The sequence below is a fragment of the Mytilus californianus genome, unplaced genomic scaffold, assembly GCF_021869535.1.
Source record: "Mytilus californianus isolate M0D057914Y unplaced genomic scaffold, xbMytCali1.0.p SCAF_1, whole genome shotgun sequence".
NCBI lineage: Eukaryota > Metazoa > Mollusca > Bivalvia > Mytilida > Mytilidae > Mytilus > Mytilus californianus.
Window position 1 is genome coordinate 68,034,158 of NW_026262581.1, and position 23,331 is coordinate 68,057,488.

General features: G+C 31.6%; 2 protein-coding genes across 3 annotated transcripts in view; one reads left to right on the forward strand and one right to left on the reverse strand.

Annotated features, from left to right (window-relative positions):
• Window positions 1-682: 682 nt before the first annotated feature.
• LOC127707084 (cilia- and flagella-associated protein 95-like) lies at window positions 683-10,342 on the reverse strand. The gene is made up of 5 exons (XM_052211782.1): window positions 10,225-10,342; window positions 8,496-8,601; window positions 5,929-6,053; window positions 1,674-1,806; window positions 683-1,224 (listed from the first exon to the last, which is right to left on the reverse strand). Exons 1-5 carry the CDS (start codon window positions 10,317-10,319, stop codon window positions 1,036-1,038), a joined length of 648 nt encoding a protein of 215 aa, XP_052067742.1. The 5' UTR covers window positions 10,320-10,342; the 3' UTR covers window positions 683-1,035.
• Window positions 10,343-17,641: 7,299 nt separating this feature from the next.
• Window positions 17,642-23,331, forward strand: part of LOC127706835 (uncharacterized) — a 50,451-nt gene continuing 44,761 nt past the window's right edge. Inside the window, exon 1 of one of the 2 annotated variants that reach the window (XM_052211551.1) lies at window positions 17,642-17,817. The gene's annotated coding sequence lies outside the window, so the exon portion shown is untranslated. Of the gene's footprint in view, window positions 17,818-17,925; window positions 18,078-23,331 lie in introns of those variants that run through there. The other variant, XM_052211559.1, reaches the window with a different exon arrangement.

Genomic DNA, 23,331 nt, shown 5'->3' on the forward strand with positions numbered 1-23,331 from the left:
TTCACCAAAGTTTCATGAGAACTGCTGAAAGCATTTTTGAGTTATTGTCCAAAAACTGGAAAATCCCCCCTTTTTTAATGAATAAAACCCCATAACTCAGAAATGTATAATCTAAAATTTATAAAATTCTAAAGGGAGCTTACATATACAGATATAAACAATTCACCAAAGTTTCATGAGAACTGCTGAAAGCATTTTTTAGTTATTGTCCGAAAACTGGAAAATCCCCCCTTTTTTAATGAATAAAACCCAAAAACTCAGAAACGTTAAATCTGAAATTTATAAAAACCGAAAGGGAGCTCACGTCAATAGATATAAACAAGTCACCAAAGTTTCATGCATATTGGTTATAGCTTTTTTGAGTTAATGTCCGACATGTTGACGACGGACGGATGGACAGACGGACGGTCAACGGTATACCATAATACGTCCTGTAAACGGGCGTATAAAAATAGGGACAAATGGATTGGGAGGTATCTTTGTTTAGTTAAAAAATTCTCTAAAGCGACAAATCAGAATAGTCAAAATTGAAAGGGAGCTTTCTTCCATCAATAGTTTCTTTATGTTTAAAAGTGTGAAAGAAATATTAGTGGATGACTAGACAGGAGTATACATAATACATCCAACCAACATCAGTCATGTAAAGATATCTTATGAAGAACTAAAGACAAGAAAGAAAAGATATGGATATTATCATTTAATGAAAGTTATATATTAAATTCTCTTATAAAATAATAAATTGTATATAATATATACATATTATCAAATGTGTAAATCTTGTAAAATATTTGACAAATGAAAGAGGAATATCAAAGTGATTCATTATTAAATCAATAAAAGAGTCAGCACAATGAAAAGTGATATCAACAACAATTTTACTTCCTGGTAAAATATCAAAAATAAATAAATGTAAACAAAAAAAATATCTCAGTTCTTATTATTCCTGTATAAGATATTTTTACTCATATATATACCAGTTAAATTAGAAATTAAAAAAAAATTGCTTCTCTCTCTGTTTTACAATTTTTTAGAGCATCAAGCTTTCTGTTCTGGGATAGGATTTCTTGATTGTATAATTTGTCTTTTGTAATGAGTGTTAGCATAGATTCCACTTTCGTCTTGCCATGTGTTGCGACCAGGTCTACGATAATCACAGGTATCAGTAAATTGTGAGAGGCACTTTCTGTAAGCTGGTGACTGGTCAGGGAAGTCGGGCAATTTTTCCTTAAATAAAAATTAATTGAACAAATTATACAGATGATTTTTTTTTTTTGCTTGTATGTTAATATCTGTTTACATGGAACCTCTCAATATAAAGGGAGAAAAAGTAATGCAATTTTATATTGGATGGAAATCTACATGAAATATTTGATAATATATTATAATGTCGGATAAAATTGTATTATTCTCCTCATGGGCCCATTTTATCATCTCTCATACAATGGTATACATTCAATCTTAAACTAAATCAGATTAAAAGAAGATGAAAATTAATTATACATTTTCAAAAACTAACTATAGTGTTTTTTTTTAAATGTTTTGAAAGCTTATAATTAGAACGTTAAAGATTTCCCCTGGATACTTTTAATTTATGCAAGCAAACTATTAATAGTGTTAAGTGCAACAGTATGAAACCATTTGGATTGAGATGTCCACATGTATGCCATACTTACAGGTACTGGTACATAATTTGGGTCAGGAGGTGTAAAATCTGCTTTATGTGTTGATTCTAAGTGGAATTTATTATAATCTGGATTATGTCTAGGTAATACTGATCCAAATCCTCTCTCAGGTGTTTCTGTTTCTCTGTAATATATAAATATATAGTCCTGCTTTAAACTTTCATACATGGCAAGAAGTGGCATACACATATATATATATAGGGCACTGGACAAAGTGCAGGAAGTGTTGCCACAATGTCTCAGATGCAGGGGTTCAAATCCCACTGAGGGCAAATTTGCAGATCTAACATGAATTATAGTGTTAGTCCTGTATAACCACAGGTTATCCAATGGATCGTAAAGTTGTCACATATCTAGACACATATATATTTAAACTGATAAAACATGAAATTTTTACTTCATATTCAAACATTTTAAAACATGCTATCCATTAGCATGGTTTAGAATGAAAATTTAAAATATATTGTATTGTTTATCTTTTATTAGTATAACAGTAACAAATTCAGTCATTTCAATGAAAATAATTATGAAGCAGTATTTACTAGATTCACATACACATATTTATTATCATGTTATATTTCGATTTTACAAATTAATTTTTACAAAAGGTATAAAATGGAAAAAAGAAGAAAAATTTATATGCTGTGTAAAAGGAGATTAAAAAAAATCAGAACATTGACTGAAATTCAAAAAATTATAAGCATCTGATGAAAAAAATCAACAGATAAACATGTTATCATAAAAAAACAAAAGTAAACATTGTAATGTTTTAACCAGAGTTGATGATTTAAAATGTGTAAAGGAATGTTCTAAAAAATAAATATATCATCCATAACATAAATCATGAGAATCCAATATTGCCTTTTTTCTTAGAGGGAACTACATTGATGAGCAGTAAGACTCAAAGTTATTGAAAAATTATTTATTGATTTGGCTGTGTATTATTTATCTCACCTTCTACCATTTAATGAATTTGAGATCAGAATAAATTTAATTATTCATTATTTGAAAGTACAGATCCAAATTACATCCTTAATAACATATCATACTTTTACATAAATAATTCAATTAGAAAAAAAAGAATAAGGGATCTTCATGACAACATGCCCAGCATATTAAAACAACAGTACAGTTCACGAACCTTTAGCAAAATTATAGTTTATGCCTCCTAATCTTCAGTTAACGTGAGATCAAATGATAATTACTTTAAATACATACATGTCATCTGCAATCACGCAAATACAGAGTAATAATATTGTGTCAATAATTAATGAACATTATTGTTATTATTTGATTGATTCTAGGCTGACGTGTAAATTGTTTTACAGACAACTAGCTCAATATTTTCATAAAACAAGAGTGCTCATGCTCAAATTTTTCACCTGCTCTCCTGATCAAGATTGAATTAATGCTAAAATTAAAAGTCTTTATAAAGATCAAGGCTTCATTACAGGTATCACATAAATATCACATTATCAATTTTCTAAAGTGTACAATCGTTACATACACCAAATATAGTTGACATATTGTACATAGCAACATGCATGACCTATGGACCATGAAAATGAGGTCACAGTCAGAAGAAATCAGCCAATCATGTATGTACACCTTATAAAACAATTCAAACAAGAAAACTTATGGCCTGATTTATGCACAAAACAATAAACAAATGGATATACAACAATACTAGTAAAGGACAACCACTAGCGATGTCAAGAAAATTGTTTCAATACAATTTTTTATTTTGAACATTTTCAATTAAGGAATTTTGTTATTTGAATTCTTCCTTCTTGAGGACTGTTTTTAAATCAAATGTGTCCCCCATTACTTGTATTGAAAGATAAGCAATTCCATAGTACAATGTAGCTTGAAAACAGAATGACTCTACAGTCACTGCAGCAAGAACAGAAGTAAGTGATACATGATGATGTACAAATGACAAACAAGGATAAGCTAGAATTTTATCAATACTGCATTTAATGAATATTTAAATTTCAAGATACCAATAAAACTTTCTGCCCATCAGATTCAATCATTGAAAAAATAATTGCCAGTGCCTGCCCATCTATTTTCATCTGAAAATTGAAAATTCTGCATAACAAGTATTTTTTTTAAGCGGCCTTACTATTTCTGAAATTTGTAAAGCTTAAATGTTTTTAACTTCAACTCCAACTGCTTCCCTTTGAAAAACTTGGCTATTCTGCGTAACTATTTCTCACTTGCAACTAGATTATTCATTATCTATAGTTTTCCTGTACATCTTATAAATGTTGCTGCTGTTATTTTTTGATAGTTGACAAGTTTAAAAAAGTTGTTTCATTAATTGAAATATGTGTTATAATTTTCATCACTATTTAAAGTACAATATTTTACTAGTAAAAAGAAGCAAAAATTATTAATGTTTCTACTTAAAATTGTCTTTTTTATATTGGATGTAGCAAAAAACAAATTACCCAGTATGCACTTTTAATTCCATAATTTAAATTTAATAAATTGAAAGAAATTTTAATTTATTAAAACAAAAAAAAGCACATCTAGATTTAAATCATTGAAGTTCTTTAATATGGATTTGTTAAGCATTTATCAGTTAACTAGTAAACACTCTGATGTAAAACAATTATTCAATTTAAACACAGTTTGTATGTCAGATTGCTAACACATATTTATGTGGGAATTAGTGATTTTCCTAACAGTTGACACTTTCCTTAGACAATAATATTCTAACAATCAAATATTCATGGACCTAAGTGTAACATGTGATACCTCACAGCTGAGAAATCCATTTCTTTATTACTAGTTACAAATTCATAAGATAACAGTCAGCATTCTCTGATTTTACAATTATCTTAGGTAGCATTATACAGTTAGGAAAAAAAATATTTACCTTAATAAATTTTACCTTCCCCTTTTCCTTTCTTTCTTACAAATTAAGCCTACTGTTTGTGTCATATATGTGCATATGTATGTAATCAGTATCTTCCAAAGATGTGATTTCCAGTAGTTAAAAAGGTTAAATAAAATTTCTTTTTGGTGTATATATGGCAACAATCTGCATTTAATTGCTATAAAATATTGCAAAAAGGGGGGTCACATATTTCCCCAAAATTTGGCCCAAAGTAGAATTTCAATCCCTTGGAGTGATACCTTTTCTGAAACTGTTTACATATATCTATCAAGAGATCAAATAAAAATCATATGTCTTTCATCTCATTTTTTTGTAAAATTGCGTCAAAAAGTTTGTGTGAAAAAAAGTGTTTGTAAACATTACAATAATTTCTGGACCTATGGGGGTCTGGCTATGAAAATAAGGACAGTCAAACAGAAAACAGCCTATAAAACATGTAAAAAATAATCTTGATGTTCTTATAAACCCACTTTGAAGGCTAAATTAGTCATCAGCTGTCTAAAAATGAATTTTATTGCACAATAACTTTCATATTTGAAAAATCAACCTTGGCCAAGATGCGAAACTACACTCCTAACTGTGTATATTGCTACTTTAGTTTAAAAGAATCTGACTCATAAGCCACAAACTATTTGTACTATTATTCTGTATACATGTTTTGAACACTTAACGAAAAAGTGAAAGATTTTCAAAAATATTTTTGGTACATATATTTCTCTATCTTGCATTTTTTTCCTTTTCCAAGCCTCATAACAAATAAATTTTATATCTAAGACAATGTTGGTTTATACCCTTTTTACTGAAATACTAAAAAGCAAAATAATTTGGGTGAAAATCATGAATTTTAGACATGAACAAGAGCATGTTCAATTCTATAAAACTGCATTACTTCGTATTATCACTGTGACACAAATAACATTGTTCATATAACAAACAAAGCTTAAAGAGTCATACATCACAAATATTTAGTCAATACAATTTGACTGTGTAAATAACATGTACATGTACGGTTGCCTATAATTAAGTTACAGTTGCAGTATAAAAAAATATTCATTTTGTTTGAGAATAAACATATATCCATTACATTACACTGAGTTTCTCTCCGAGGCGGATTTAAGGGGGTCCTTATGGAGCTTCATATTTGATAAAAGTATAGACTTTTTACAAGTATTACTCCAAATGTTGGCTTGCCAAACCTGAAGGGGCCCCTATTTCAAATTCCTGGATCAGCACCTGCCTCTTACATAAGAAAGGGATTTCATGTAAAAGAAATACATTTTGTATTTTTAAAACAGTCAAATAAGGTTCAACTAAATTCATAATCTCTGAACCAGTAAATACCTGTCCAAATCCGTATTATCAATTGTTCTCATGGTAACCATGGCTTTTCTTGTTTCCTGTTCCTCAAAGTCATCTCTCAAGTAGATCTGTTCAGTGTGGTCTTGATAGGTAGTTTTTGGCAGTGACTAAAATATCAGATATTTTACAATTATATCCAGAAGAAATGTTTGGTACATATACAGATTGACAAAATAGCACAGACATTTATTGTTACTTGGTTGTTAAGTTTAATGTACAAATGTATTCTGTAATAAACTATTATGTGCTCTTCGGGGTCTCACTAATTAGCGACAAGAAGACTATTTAGCGACAAGAAAACTTAAAATAATTCTTATTAAACTAACTTATTCAAAATAAATATATTAAAAAAATATGCTTTGACATTTTTTTTTTATATATACAGCAGTAATAACATGATTTTCATTATTTTTATTATATTGATAGATGAAGAAATTAAACATTTGTAAAGAAGAAAGGGATTGTCTAGTTTCTATTAAATATGACGAAATATGTTTAAGATAATATATGTACTGTTTTAAGCAAAGTCATTGTATGAAAAAGTAAAATCACCAAAATACCAAACTCTGAATAAAAGATTGAAGATAACAGTACACACAATGTGAAAAATCAAATGAGAAGACGTTACTAAGTTAAAAAAATTGTTTCTAATCCATGTGTCCTTTTTGAAAAAAATATATGTTTAGAAAAAAAATCAAATGAGAAAAGCGATACGTGTGTCCTTTGTTTTAATTGCTACATTTGTACAATAACATCCAATTATCACCTTTAACTTTGTACACACGTCAGACTATATAATTACACGCACCAGAATATACAAGCATTGTAAATAGTGAACACCTGTTGAAAACTCAACATTGTCTTTAATTACCTTTAATCTTCAGTCATGCATAAACAAAACATGATAAATATCGTTTAATGAAGCAATACACAAAATAAAATGATGTAAAATATTTACATTTTCCTCTTGTTTGATTTCAATGATTTCAGATTTGTATAGTAAATCTTACTATACAAATCCTTGGTTCATTGTTTCTCACAAATTATGTCTGTTTTTTTCTGCCGGACAATGATGCACAAATGATGCATTTTGCATGCAATCAGTTTATTATATATTAGACAAAAAGAGTGTTAAAAAAATTGCAAGATAATATATACTAATTGTTCTAAAACACAAGTAAAAATTAATATCATAAAATGACAGGGAAAACGTAATATTTGCTGTAATACATATATCACAAATAAATGTAGCAATTAGATCTATGTTTCAAACATGTATGATGCTTTACTACTATAGATATTGACTTTTTTATAAATTTATATTTATTGGTAGAATATTAAATTTCTTGTCACTAAATTTGTTTTCTTGTCGCTAAATAGTGTTCTTGTCGCTAATTAGTGAGACTGGCTCTTTGCTCACATGGCATCTGAATACTGTTCATGAAGAACAACAAAGGCTGCATCATGTAATCAGATATAATTTTGAAAGATATTTTTGTGATCATGCATGCATGTCTTTAAAAAATAAAAGAAGAATGTGTCTCAGGACATGAATGCCCCCGCTCAAGCTTTGAAAATGGGACGGACGTACGTAAAGGTGGATGGTCAAGGGTAATACTTAATGCTCCATTCGCCTACGGCGGAGACATAAAAATGGCCATGTTTATAAATATATCTAAATGACTGAAGTAAATGCCAGGAGGATATAAGTTTGTTTCAAATTTACAATGTACAAATGTAGCTCAAAACTTCATTTTGTCTAATAGGCAAGTTGAGTAAAAAAAAAAACATTTCATCAGAGTTTCATCCACAGGCACTTGTCTCAGAAAAAAAATTTCCTATATACCTTAATATAACACAAGGTACTTAACTCACATTTTTGAAAAATGTCACCCTGTCGCGAAATTCTTTTATATTCCGATTTCTCGGTTGTCAACGGAACTTCGCGACCGTGTGTTATATCAAGGTATATAGGATTTTTTTTTCTGAGACAAGTGCCTGTGGTTTTCCTGTTAGAAGCTTATACATGTTTATGTTTATTCTTACTAATTTGATTGGTTTAGAAAGAAGCACCTGTTCAATTGTATTTTCAAAGGTAGAATGAAAATGGCAGATATACCTTGGATATATTTAGTACAGGACTACAGGTAGGAAGGGCAAATATGATGTTTTGTTCAGAAATATTTATTCATTTACAGTGTACATAAGTTTGCCTACAACTTTTTTTTATTCAAGCTCCACTGGTGAGTCTTATGTAGAGTTTTTACACAGCTTTTTATAGGAATTTGTTACATGTTTGTAGAATAAACTGTTCAACCTTTTTCTTGATATAGGCTTATTTTTATCCGTAGGTATAATGGGACTACAACTTGTATTTCAATTGTGGAAATCTACAAAAAATAGACAACAGAATGCATGCCTCTAAAAATTTGTACCTAAATCTCCCTAAAAATAGACTCTAATGAATGTTAACCGGATTGCCAAAATTACAATAAGTTTTGCACTTATAGTGATTCAGACTCTGTGCAAACTTGTCATAAATAACATACCCCATCAGTTACATCTCCTATTCTTTTATATGAAGCATTACATAAATTTCTGGTATCACTTCTATTTATATCATAATCTTTTGGTTCTGCTTCTCTTGATTGGTGCCTTTAAAAAATATTATCAGTATACAGTACATGTACATTTAACAATTCCAAACATATAAATCTGATTAAATTACAGACCCTGTGTCAACTCTTTGCTTTAAGGGACCTGACAATACTTCTGTTTTCCTACTATTTTGATCAGCATAACATCAACCAATGAAATTTATCATTTATGCCTAAAATATTTGTAGTTGTGAATTATTCCCCAAAACACTGATGATTCTGAAAATGTCGTAACAACAAAAATTAAAGCATATCCTTGTTAGCAAAGTATAAAAACAGCATCTGTATTAAGTTAATTGTGTTAAAGTCTATCTCTCAAGTGGACACAACTGACTGTTCACTCTGCTCAATATAATGCATAAAATTTGCATTAAAGTTTATTTTCATATTTCTGACACAGAACTAAAACAGAAAATTATAAATGCTGTAGTTTAAGTATTATTCTAAATATTAAAGAATCAGGCAAACGGTGGCATGTACATTAACGATTTGATTTGGAACTTTTTTTACTGTTGTCAACAATAGAAAAAAAATCAAATGTTTTACCTACCTACGTATACTCTACCTAACTTTTTTTGGAGGTGAAATAGGAAACACACAATTTATTTATTTTGGCCTAAGGAGTGTACAGCATGGCTTTCAAAGCAAGGTATATTTGGATAGGTCCTGGTGAATTCATTTTTGTCGGACTGTTGTTCGGCTGAAATGGACACCAAGTGTGTGTTTTCAACTCTCAAATACATTTTTTATTTAAATAAGAAAAAAATAAAAATAAGAGGTTATAACTTATAAGGCAATATTTTTTGCTTGACTCGTTCCCTATCACAGACAAACTTTTCAGGTCATTGAAGTGACAGGATAAAGTAATTACTATAAAAACAAAGGAATCTGTGTACATACATATGTATTGATTTTCTTATACATGATGCTGCCCACTGAATCTCTCACTATGACTGAATTTTCCAGTTAGCATCACAATTTAAAAAAATTAAGTCATAATTTTAGACATGATTAAACAGTGAATGTTGCTTGACGTCACATGATTTTTTTTCGGAGAAACATCTACAGTCATTCAGAAACCAAATTCAGCTCTATAAAATACCAAAAGTGTAAATGCGTCTATAGACGTATTTACACTTGTATGCAAATTTGTCCGCCATTACGTTAAATCACACAGGTTCCTGTAAACTTTGACATCATAATTCAAAACATTTGACGTCACAATTAAAAAGTGATTGTTGACTGACGTCAAAAGGTGATTCGAAGTAGATCTAAGGTCATTCGGAGGCAAAATATAGCTAAATACCAAAAGTGTAAATACGTTTATTAAAGACATGTACAATGTATAGATGCTTAAATTTACTTCGATGTTCTCCGTGCTGAAAATCCATCATTGTATGGAGTTTGCCATATCATTTATTTCTCCCTCGTACTGTTAGAATGGTTAAATAATCAGTCTTTTTTTTCAAAACTATACTGTCAACTTTAAACCGCTATAGCCTATAGCAACTCAAATGAGAGTATACCCTACAGACGATCAAAGACGTTTAACTCTTTATTAGAAAATTCACGACATCGCGTGCTCAAGACAAACAGTTTTGATATGTAAATGCATGATTACCAGTTCGAATTTAAAGTGGCTCTTCCATAATTCATGTGATCTGACCGCAAATTTAGCGACCCTTTCCTTTCATAATAATCAGGTACACCAGCCATGTTTACGTTGACAGCGGAAGTGGCGTAAGTACTTCCATATGACAATAATATACACACGCATCACAATGTAGTTCATATTTTATAAACACACCTTGACTTTAGATATTTATTTCAGAACACTAAGATTAAGGGGAGAAGAAATAAATGTTATCTTTTTCTATTGCATAGCTTTCCATCATTATATTTAGACGAAAAACATTAGGTTACTACACGCCCCATAGAAACATTTCCCGCCAAAAAATAATATCTAAGTAAAGACCAATAGACAAAAAAAAAGCAAAACATAACAACGAACTAAATTGACTCTCATCCTTGTCCCTGAAATTGGTACAAAAAGTATAATTCTACAATACTTTCAAAGAAGTTATGGATCTAGAAAATTCAACAAAAATAGTGGCAACTTGGAAGGGTGGAGGTTCAAATCAGCAGATTATTATAAAATTCACAAACCGGCATTTATGTATTACAATTCATATATGTATATATATATATAATTTTATTCCTTATAAATATTTTTTCAAATTTGGGCCGGATCGACTTTAAATATGGGACCGGATCAACTTGGGACGGATCGACTTGGGGCCAGATCGACATGAAAGGTAGCACTCCACAGTTAGGTGTGTAGTTTCGCATTTTGGCCCCTGTGGATTTTTCAAATATGAGAGCTAGTGTGCAATAAAATTCATTTTTGGATAGCTGAGGATTAAAATAGCCTTCCTATTGGGTTTATATGAACATCAAGATTATGTAATGTATGTAATCAGAGACATATAATTGTATTATATGTCTCTGATGTAATATAGGCTGTTTTCTGTATGACAGTCCGTATTTGCATATCCATACCATACATTGGTCCGCCAATTATTGTAATGTTTTTTTCCAACTTTTTGTCGCACGAACTTTGTAATTAAATTTTACGAAAAAATGAGGCGAAAGACACCCATTTTTTATTTGATTATTAGGAAGATTAATGTCAACAATTTCTAAAAAGGTATCACTCATTGGCATTGAAATTCTAGTTTGATCCAAATTTTGGGGGGATATGTGACATTTTCACCCCCCTTTTTGCAATATTTTATGGTAAATAAATGCAGAATGTTGCCATGGATACACATAGAAGGAATTATATTTCACCCTTTTAACTTTTGAAAATCAAATCTATGGAAGATACTGATTACATACATATGCACATGTACAACACAAACAGTTAGGTTAATGTATTAGAAATCCAGGAATACTGAGGAGATGATAAAATATTTTGTGGTTCATTTTTAATTTTATTTTTTAACTGTGGAGTGCTACCAAAGCGCAGATCACACTTTCAGGATCCGCCAGCGTGACTCTGGATTCCGGTCAATGTGTGATCACAGTCAGTGATTGACAGATTTATATGCAGCTAAATCATCATTTACCAAAACGGTTTGAAGGCATAAAGCCGATATGCAAGACACAGTAAGAGTATTTACACATTTGGTATTTATCTTAATTTCATGGTCTCCGAATGACCCATTGTCTCCGCTGAATAACCATCTGACGTAATTTTTGCGAAATTGTCTAAAAAAAACTAATAGTCTTTTTACGGGAAATTTTATGAATGATTGTTTATACTGCAACAGTGCTATTTGCGCAGTCGAATTATCATGACGTCAAAACAATATAAAAATAAGGAGATTTGGTATGATTGCCAATGATAATTGACAAATATCCACCAAAGTTCAAATAAAGGGGATGTAAGCAATTATATCAACATCAAAGAAAACGAAGAAAACCTACCGTCATTATACTGGATACCAAAACTTCACAAAAATACTTTTTTTGTATTTATATTATATTTCACCCTTGTGCCTGATATTCATATGATGAAGACATAATCTTTCAATCAGTTTAATTGAAGTCTGGAGCTGGCATGTCAGTTAACTGCTAGTAGTCTGTTGTTATTTATGTATTATTGTCATTTTGTTTATTTTCTTTGGTTACATCTTCTGACATCAGACTCGGACTTCTCTTGAACTGAATTTTAATGTGCGTATTGTTATGCGTTTACTTTTCTACATTGGCTAGAGGTAAAGGGGGAGGGTTGAGATCTCATAAACATGTTTAACCCCGCCGCATTTTTGCGCCTGTCCCAAGTCAGGAGCCTCTAGCCTTTGTTAGTCTTGTATTATTTTTAATTTTAGTTTCTTGTGTACAATTTGGAGTTTAGTATGGCGTTCATTATCACTGAACTAGTATATATATTTGTTTAGGGGCCAGCTGAAGGACGCCTCCGGGTGCGGGAATTTCTCGCTGCATTGAAGACCTGTTGGTGGCCTTCTGCTGTTGTCTGTTCTGTGGTCGGGTTGTTGTCTCTTTGACACATTCCCCATTTCCATTCTCAATTTTATTATATAGAACGATACATAGCTGGATAATCTAGATGTTTAACTAAACATCTTTCTAAAGTGCTGACTACTATTCTTTCTACAGTAAAAGATGGCCTTCAAAAATATTGTGAAGTAATATATTCAACCAGTGGTGTCAATCAGATGTGGATTCTTAAAAATTCTAAAGATCTACTGCTAAATCTTAGATCACAATCTCTGCAATTTTGCAGCAACATTAAAACTTTTGATTTTTCTACGCTTTACACTACTCATGATTCCCCATGCTCAATTAAAAGATCGACTTCACCATCTCATCAAACAGAGCTTTTTCTATAAAAATGGGAATCGTAGATATAAATTACTTGTTTTGGGTTATAATAATTCTTATTTCGTGAAGAACCACACTGATTCTATCAGAAAATATACTGAAGATGATAATATCAAAATGCTGGACTTTTTGATCGACAATATATTTGTTGAGTTTGGAGGATTGATATTTCAACAGACAGTCGGTATTCCAATGGGTACTAATTGTGCACCCCTACTGGCCGATTTATTTTTGTACTCGTATGAAGCAGAATTCATTCAGAACCTTCTTAAAGACAAAAAGAAAAAGCACCTTGCGAAATTATTTAATTTTACTTTCAGATATATTGATGATGTCCTATCACTGAATAACCCATATTTCAGTCGGTACTTACTTCTCATATATCCCAGTGAACTTGAAATTAGGGATACTACTGATACTAGAAGGACTGCTTCATACCTTGATCTTTTCCTCAATATTGACACAGATGGACGACTTCACACTAATATCTATGACAAACGGGACGATTTCAACTTCCCAATATCTATTTCCCATTTATCAGCAGTAACATACACTCTGTCCCATCGTATGGTGTTTACATATCTCAGCTGATACGTTATGCTCGTACATGTTCACACTATAAGGACTTATATACAGGAGCGTGCTCCTTACGCAGAAATTGCTCCAACAGAGTTATGAGAGGAAAGATTAAAAATGACACTCCATAAATTTTATGGATATCATCGCAAATTGGTTGATCGATACGATGTGTCTGTGTCTAAACTAACTAACGACATTTTTACCACGTCTTAGATTGGGGTTTACCATCTACGTCGTCTGGTCTGCTAAGTACCGAACGTGACCTATTCCCGAACATGACTGTTTTGCCGAGTGTGTATTCGCATTGGTATTAGACGTGTCTCGGTCAGTGGTCTCGGTACTTATACATCCAACATTCATGTATTTACTTATGATGTTTCGTGTGTAAGTCTAGTTAGATATTGTGTTATGTCTTATCGTTTGTGGTTTGCATTCTATTTTTGTTTTCTATATGTATGTAAAAGTTAAGATAATTAATCAGCTAGTTCATTTATATGATTTTTAGTTTAAAACAACTAATGCACAGAAACCGACATGGTTAGAAAATACAAATAATTACACCATTACTAACACAATTCTATATTAATATTCTTGTAATGGTTAGAAAATACATAAAATAACACCATTACAAACTTAATCCCAATTTTATATTCTATCTTTAAAAAGATACATGTGACGTCACTTTTTGTGGCGTTGATACATTCGTGTGACGTATAGTTCATAATTCTATTGTGGTGTACATGGGAGGTGTCCGTTGTTATTCCGTGGTTTACATGTTGTAATTTACTATTATTATATTATATTATCTATTCATGTATTTCTCTGTCCTGAGTGTTCTTGCGTTTATTTGTACTATATTCCCGTCACGTAATGTTGTCATTTTAGCGGTATCTTTAACATTGCCATAAAACCAGGTTCAACCCACAGTTTTTTTCTTAAAATGTCCTGTACCAAGTCAAGAATATGGCAGTTGTTATCAAATAGTCCGTTTCTATGTATGTTGGCGTTTGTTTTTGTAGCAGTTAAGTGTTTCTGTTGTTCCGTTGTTTTCCTCTTATAGTTGATGTGTTTCCCTCGGTTTTGGTTTGTGACTCAGATTTGTTTCATTTAAATCGATTTATGACTATTGAACAGCGGTACACTACTGTTGCCTTTACTTTTTAAGCAACCGTACGGCCGGCCTTCAACAATGAGCAAAACCCATACAGTATAGTCGGCTATAAAAAGCCCCGACACGAAAAATATGAAACAATTCGATTGAGAAAACTAACGGCCTAATTTATAACAAAACAATTTACGAAAAACAAATATGACAGACCAACCAATGACAACCACTGAACTACAGGCTCCTGTCTTGGGACATGCATATAACGAATGTGGCGGGGTTAAAGATGTTTGTGAGCACTTAACCCTTCCCTGACCTGGGACAGTGGTGTAACAGCACAACATAAGAACAAACTATAAAATCAGTTGAAAAAGGCTCAACTCATCAGATCGAATCAAAGCTGAAAAACATTATAAAAAAAAAAACACAGACCGGACGTGGCAGGTTATTTATCTATCCCTCCTCCCTAGCAACAAAAAGATACTAAGTACAGATCTGAGAGTTCTCGCAGTTACTGACAGATAGTTCAAAGGTTCAGTGCTTCTCTGAATTTTTACCAAATTAAAAAAGTGATGGGTTACCCAAAATATTTCGTGTGGAACACTGTTTTCATTTTCAAGACGCTTGGTAATGGCATGTTTCATTTGTTAATTATTTATACTTGAAAGCCAAAGCCGATCAAAATTTCAGTTTTGAGTCATCTTTTTCCTAACTCAGATTGATGGATTTGCCCTTACTTGATTTATCAGTTTGATATGTGTACTGCATCTCAACACTGTACTTTCTTGACCTTATGCAATTGAATGATACATTAGTATAGTTCCTTCTTTCAAAAGTCACAGTTTATGATTTGCATTGAAGTACACTTTGCAGCACACCATAAACATAAACGACGTGAAGTAAAACGTATTGTTCGATACATGAAAATATATGGTATTATCGGTTTCGTATGGAATAGTAAATTTAGTGTTTAACTGTCATGCGTAGTTATATATCAAAACTCAGCTTTTTGATTTATAAATCATATCGTAATGAAATGAAGTTATAAGCATATATTCATTTCAACAAGATTATTATTTTGTGGGACCGTGATCGACTACGAAATTATTCTAAGGACCGAACAGGTTCAAAGTCTTAAATGTAAGGAGAAACCCATATTTCAGTAGCCTATAATTGTTAATTTTGAGCATCAGTAATTACTAAAGATTCTTTCAATAATAAAAATAAGGAGATATGGTATGATCACCATTGAGACAACTATCCACCATGCAGTGACCAAATGACGAGGATGTGAACAACTATAAGTCACTATACGGCCTTCAACAGTGAGAAAATACCATACCGTATAGTAAGCTATAAAAGGCCACCGGATTAAAAAAATTGAATCAATTAAAAAGAAAACAATCAACGCCATAATTTTTGCTAACAATAATAATCGAGAAACAAACATTCTTAAGGAGATGTTGTTTACCGAGCCCGGAAATTTAGATACGATCCGGGTAAACTTATCGATCCTTTAAATAAACTTATTCTAAAAAGTTACCATTTCAACACTATAATTAGATCTTTGAATATTGTTTTTATTGGTATTAATATTGATTTTGTTATCAATAAATTAAAATCAAAACTAAATATTATTTTTATATACATATGCACATTCATGGCTCTACAATCTGTCTATACCTGTATCTTTGCATTGCACAAGGTCATGTTTTTCTCAGACTGTCAATGAGGTCTTTACACTAAATCCATTGGATGTTTAATGTGTACTTATTGATATTTAAGGCTTAGATGCATGATTTTTTTATTGGTTGTTATTGGCTTTGAACTAGCTGTCAGTAACAGCGAGTACTCTCAGATCTGTACTCAGTGTCTTTTTGTTGTGGGGATGTATAAGTACCCTGCCACGCCCACTCTGTGTTTTGGTTAGATATATGTCTGCTTTGTATCTATCTGTTGAGTTGAGCCCTTTTCAACTGATTTTTATAGTTTGTTCTTATGTTGTACTATGACACCACTGTCTCAGGTTAGGGGGAGGGTTGGCGCCTTCAAGCTAGTTTAACCCCGCCACATTGTGTAGGTTTTGTCCCAAGTCAGGAGCCTGTAATTCAGTGGTTGTCGTTTGTTGCTGTATATCATAATTGTTTTTGATTCGTTCATTATTTTGTACATTTATCAGGCCGTTTGTTTCTCGTTTGAATTGTTTTACATTTGTCATTTCGGGGCCTTTTATAGCTGAATATGCGGTATGGGTTTTACTCGTTGATGAAGGCCATACGGTGACCTATGTTAATTTTTGTGTCATTTGGTCTCTTGTGGAGAGTTGTCTCATTGGCAATCATACCACATCTTCTTATTTTTATATTGACAGACAACAACCGAAAACGACTACTGAATTATAGACTTATGCCTGTCTTGGGACGGGCAAACACACATGATAACGAATGTGGCGGAGTTAAACATGTTTGTGAGCACTTTCTCTATTTTGCTTTTGCTTTGACTATATATAGCCTGATATTTTGTTCACTCGTATTGACATATATGGTCACAATTTTAACTCTATTTATTACTTAAAACAGAAACTATTTGACACTGTCATCACGGAATAATAATCCTTGAATATCTATATGTAGCGATAATCTCTAATCCTACATCAAAATGATATTTTCGATGAATGCATCATGGCACTCATTAGATATTTTTAGCATAAATCACCGAAATAAAAATCTCAAGGGACAAGCATGTTATAAAAATTCAGGTTGAACATTCACGGGGGACACAACGTAATTCCTACACATAACGCAAAAACACTACAAAAATTATATAAAAAATAAGTAATAAATGATGTCATTTTATATCTATATATTGTATTACTCAATCGTTTACAGCCTTCATAAAATAAACGCAGTATTTACTCGCGTTTAAAATCAAATCTAAAATCGATCCGGGATCTAGTCATTTATATCGGGTAATCAATTGCTCGAGCGCTTCAACATGCTATGATTGGGTCATTACGAATGTCCATTTCATTTCAGGAACGGATCGTATCGCAGACGCATTATACCATTAACCAAAGTCTATCACAGACAACATCAAACAGGTGGACAGTCTTTGCCGAATAAGGTAGGTTTGACTATATATTTATTCCATTAGAACCCACAAAGACAACAGATGTTGATTACACCGATCGTGTTGATTTCTCGGTAGCATCAACGTCGCCTAGCGATCAATACTTAGTATTTCACTTCGTCTTTGTCTAGAAAATTCAGTTTTACCGTACAAAACAAAGGATTTAACTGGGATTAAGTGGAATCATTTTCTAACGTGCCGTTTGGTGGCACTGTGGTCATTACAGTTGCAGGGGAATGCCACAGGAGTCCAAAGTAAGTCATTTATAACTCATTTACCGTTTTATTATGAACGTAAATTTATACATGAAATTCTGTACTGGTATAGATCACAATAGTTCATGTGTAAGGTATAGGTATTCTAAACCTGTCGAAGAGGAACATTTTACACCGTTTAAAATCATAGCAGAAGAATATAAGCTTTGAATTAACAGTATATTGACTATCAAACACACAGACAATTACATTGTTATGCCATAAATAAAGCACCTACAATTTATCCTTTAGAAATGAAAGTTGATTTTTACTAAATCATTGAATCACTTTAGTTTAGAGGATGATATAAGATTGCTGCGCAATCTCAGTGCTGAGTTCGTCATTGGACACTGAATACTAGACCTACTTTTAACGTTATAGGACTAACTTTTGAGTCACATTTGAATGCCAACAGAAGTTCTCATTAAAATTCAATAATAAATTTGGTAACATTTCTACTCGATTGTGTTTTTACAAAGCGATTTGGTAGGAGAACGAATGGGAAAATTGGAATGATTTGAAAACGGTAAAATATAAACGTTCAGCTACAAATTAAATCTGAAAATTTCAAGTCTGTATGTTTAAGTTGTTGCTCCATGGGAATTTTGTTTACTGCCACATTTGTGCACCATTTTATAACTAAGTTATATAAGAAACACATCCATATAATAATAGGAAATCAACCTTTATCTCCATATTGTCTTACAGTAGCCGGGAAAATGGTTACCGGATATATACTGTCTGTGTGCATTTAGCTTAAACTTTTTTTTAACTATCAGATGCTTAATTCAAATCAGTTGTAAAGATTTGCTTGTATAGCGGATTTTCATTGTACAGAAAGAAATTATGGCAAATTTACTTGTCCAGAAAGCCTTTTTTCCCAATATATGAAGCAACTAATAAGTGCCAATAGATTATATATATTCAATACAAATGTCAATTAATAATTTTAAATTATATATTTTCAATGCAAATGTCAATTAATAATTTTAACCATGAGCTTATTAACGAATTCCTTGCCACATGCTGTATACGTGCCCTTTGTTGAAGACCGTATTGTGAGACACCGCCCTACTGGAACACCGTATTATGATCCGGCTAGAAGGTTGTAATGTGGCCTCTTTACATGTCGACTTCAGATAAACTTACTTTGCTGTCTCGATCGTTGAGGTTATTAAGTGTTACTCCTTTCTATTTAATTAGATATACCGTATTTAATTAGAAATACCGACTAGATTGCTACCATTCTTTGTTTTTGTTGGGTTTAACAAAAATTTAAACGTTTTAATAAATTTGGATAACACTTTTTTTGAGTAAATAATATATCGATTAAACTACATTCTTCTGGTTAATGGTAAAATTGTAGCATGAAACAAAATTGTCAGTTTTTCTATATTCTCACATTTTGACACGGTGTCTATTTTTCATTTCTACATTTTCCTCCTTGCAAAAATATGACTCTACAAAATCGAAATTAGAATTTAGAACCGGAGTTGTCACAGTTATCTCCAATGAAATGGACACAGGAAAATTACTTAAATCAAATAAACAATACGTTTGGGCACATCCATGATATAATGTACAACCTAGTCCCCTCATACTTTGATACTGTCCGCCTAGACTTTTTTCATCAAAATATGAATCGGTATTTTAAAAAAATCAGGTTTCCTCACACGCGTCTAAAATGGATAGTGCTAAAAGGGAAACTATATCTATTGCACATAATGTAACAAAGTTAATCTGGTTCATTGATTGTGGCTCAATAGGACAATGTCAGACTTGTAAGTATGGACGAAGTAAATACTAATGGTTAATGGTGTCACACCAGAAAACATATTTACATACATCAATACATGTGATATATTAATATTTTGTCTTTGGCAATTCATAATTTTACTATGGTAAAATTGCAATTTTTTGTTAATATAACACAATGCTTACCAATTTGGCAGCTGAAGCATTAATTAGTATTCAGCGATAAAACACACGGTAAATGTGGGTGGATGATTTCAGCTATGAATTATAAAATACATTTCAAGATCAATAAAATTGTCGTATATTAAACATGCTTTTCTATCATATCATATTAATCATTCTGATTAATAACTAAGCATTGATCTTAGACGGTAACATTTATCCACTATATATTAGTTCGTTTTAAGCGGAATTTTGTTTTTTGTTACTGTTGCAGGTTATATACTAATCGGTTCTTTTTCTTGCACATATATTGGTCGTCGGTTGTACCCTTCGCTTAGTCTAGTATACCTTGGTATCTTTCGTCTCTCTTTGTCGTATGGTTTGTCCGTCATTGTTGAAGATCGTATGGCAACATCCAGACGTATGTTTTTGAAAAGGTGTGGGTGTTTTATTTCGGTTTTTCATCATTTATTTTAAAACCACGTCTCACTTTTATTCAAATTCATAAAAAAAAAACGGGAAAAAAAATTATTTTTGCATTATATCTGGGACAAAATATATTGACAGTATACTATTCCCAGATTATGCTTAAATTAATTCAGAATATAAGATTATGTGATTCACCACATGTGCATCTAAATATTAATCTACTTCTCAGTGGTGCTTGAAAGTGAAGTATTGGAAACCTTCAAGTAATAAAACACCGAAATTCAATAAACTTAATATAGCGCCAAAAAGGTCATGGAATACGTGTCCATCGGTAGAATAACGTTAGAATTTATAACAAACTTTCCATTTTTTTGTCGATTGAAATATTAATATCAAATTTATTGAAGCATTAAATTCACTAAAGCACACCTGTGGTTGAATGTTAGTCTGAAGAGAATTCACTGCTCAACAGTGTTTCCTGATAGAGCGAAACATTGATTTTTATATGCAGTTTTCATTAATTCAGATTTATGTGTAGTTTATCAGCAACAGAGCAAAAAAAAAATGAATTCTTAGAAAAGATCAATATTAGTTGAAAATTTTGATATTGAAAATGTAGAATTAATGCTGTTAATGTTTTTATAAGTCAGTCATCGTGTTAAGTCAACCTCAATAAAGAGAGTTATAATGAAACAGGCGTTAGATTTAATCTCCAAATTCACGGTACCAGTTTCAGTTATGTAGCAAGCATTTTTGATAGGTCATTGCACAATGATTGGCAAGTCACTTTTGACCATTTTTTATGGCTCAGAAATTAACAAGAATAATAGTTTATCGATATACATCAAACAATTTAAATGACTTTTATCTCGTTCCAGTTTCTAGCACACAATTCTAATTCTGCCTTTCAGTAGTTGGTCGTTTCAATTTGATTCCATCTTTGCTGGATAACTGATTATAATACCGAAAATATCGACGCTGGTCAATTTATTTAGAATTCACGTGTTTTGAGATAATATGGGTAAATGGTGGAAAGGGGAACGTGTTGCAGGCTATCTACGATGTTTAACTCACAGAAGTTAAAATGGTCAGAACTTGTATGCTTGAATAATTCTATCTCGACTGGGCTATCTATACGATGTTTAACTCACAGAAGTTAAAATGGTCAGAGCTTGTATGCTTAAATCATTCTATCTCGACTGGGCTATCTACAATGCTTAACTCACAGAAGATAAAATGGTCAGAACTTGTCGATTATGCTTGAATCATTTTATCTTGACTGCCACTTTAAACGAACCATTAATCATTATATAATTTTACCATTGGAAAAGAAATTCATAATGTTGGATACTCGACCACATTCCTATTCCTTTTTTTATTGATATATTAATTGAAAACCTTATAAATCAATTTCTAATAATTAGTATAACGCTGTTCTTGACGTTAAAGTTCAAGGTTGACCTAATCATTGATATATCATGGTAACAAACTTCATGACATTTCAAGTATAACAATTTATCGGGTACGGCGAGTGTTTTGTAAGCGGTATTTTTTTTTTAACTTTAACGTCTTCCTCAATGTGCAGATTCATGTAAGAGTTGTTTCATTGGCACTCATACCGACATCTTCTTATTTCTACAAATAATAAGAAATATTTTAACAGAGACTGAATATTCAACAGCAAATTGTACTTTGTAAATAAAAGGAAACGTTTTCTCGTATACTGAATATGCAACAGAAAATATAACTGGCTGTTTTAGATAGTACTGTAAAGGTTAACAGGAATTACCCCCAAAAATATTAAAACGGTACAATGGAACAGACCAACCACCAACAACCAACTCCTTCGAGAAAATAGACATAAAAATAAAGACAAGCAAGAATGAAAAGCACATGGTCCAGATAGCCTTTAAATACATGGTACAGACACAAAATATGATTGGATTAAATCAGTTTTATGGGCGCCCCTTTACGTTTTAGTATATCATGCCTGAAGCCATGCAATGTTCTTGTTCTTCTTCGTCGTAGTCGCCTTCTTCTTATTTTTTTTCTGCTTAAAACCAATGTAACATTTTTTAAAAGAATTCAAAGTCTGCTGTTACCTTTTCAAAGTAACTTTTTAGAGTCTGTTTATTTGCAGCAATTTTGTTTAAAAAGTAGAATGATTGCATTTTAATCAATGTTAACATATTTTATTGATGAATTTGCCAATTTATAATTAAAAGTATTAACTATGTGTAAAGTAAATGAAAAACTTGAGCAGTATTCTTATATAGTCCATTTCTTTTAGGTCAAAATGAAAATTACAAAATTAGGTTTATCTATGTTAAGTAGACGAATATGTTTATGAAAAAAAATGTAAAGATGAATATTTATAAACTGTTAGAAAATAAACTTTAAAAATAATACATGGTGTAAAGTATAATGAGTTAGATCATGGGGAAGAATAAAGGTGATAAGTAATTTGCTTTGACCGACCTTTTAATCTGATTGGAAGCCCTATGATATCCATCCTTGACGAGAATCGATAAATCCGTTTGGCATTTTAATTGATAATGTTTAGTTGTTTCGATTTCTCCACAAACACAATTTAGGATTTTAACAAGTTATTGTCATTAAGACGTTTGTGAAGGCCACTGCAGTTCATTATTATTTTAGCATGAAATATTTGACCATTCGGAACCATCAAAATATTTTACAAAACTTATGGTGCGTTTGCTTTTAGAATAGTTTTTGAAAATAAGAAGAGATTAACTAACTTAATTGAATGTAGCGAAACAGTTTTTGAGTTTCCGTATTAACCGGGGAAAGGAGAAAATTGTTTAAATATTATATGTTATTCGGGATCTTCACAGGGGATCATATTCCCTGGAATATGAGCCCATATCCCCTGTAAAGCCCGAACAAC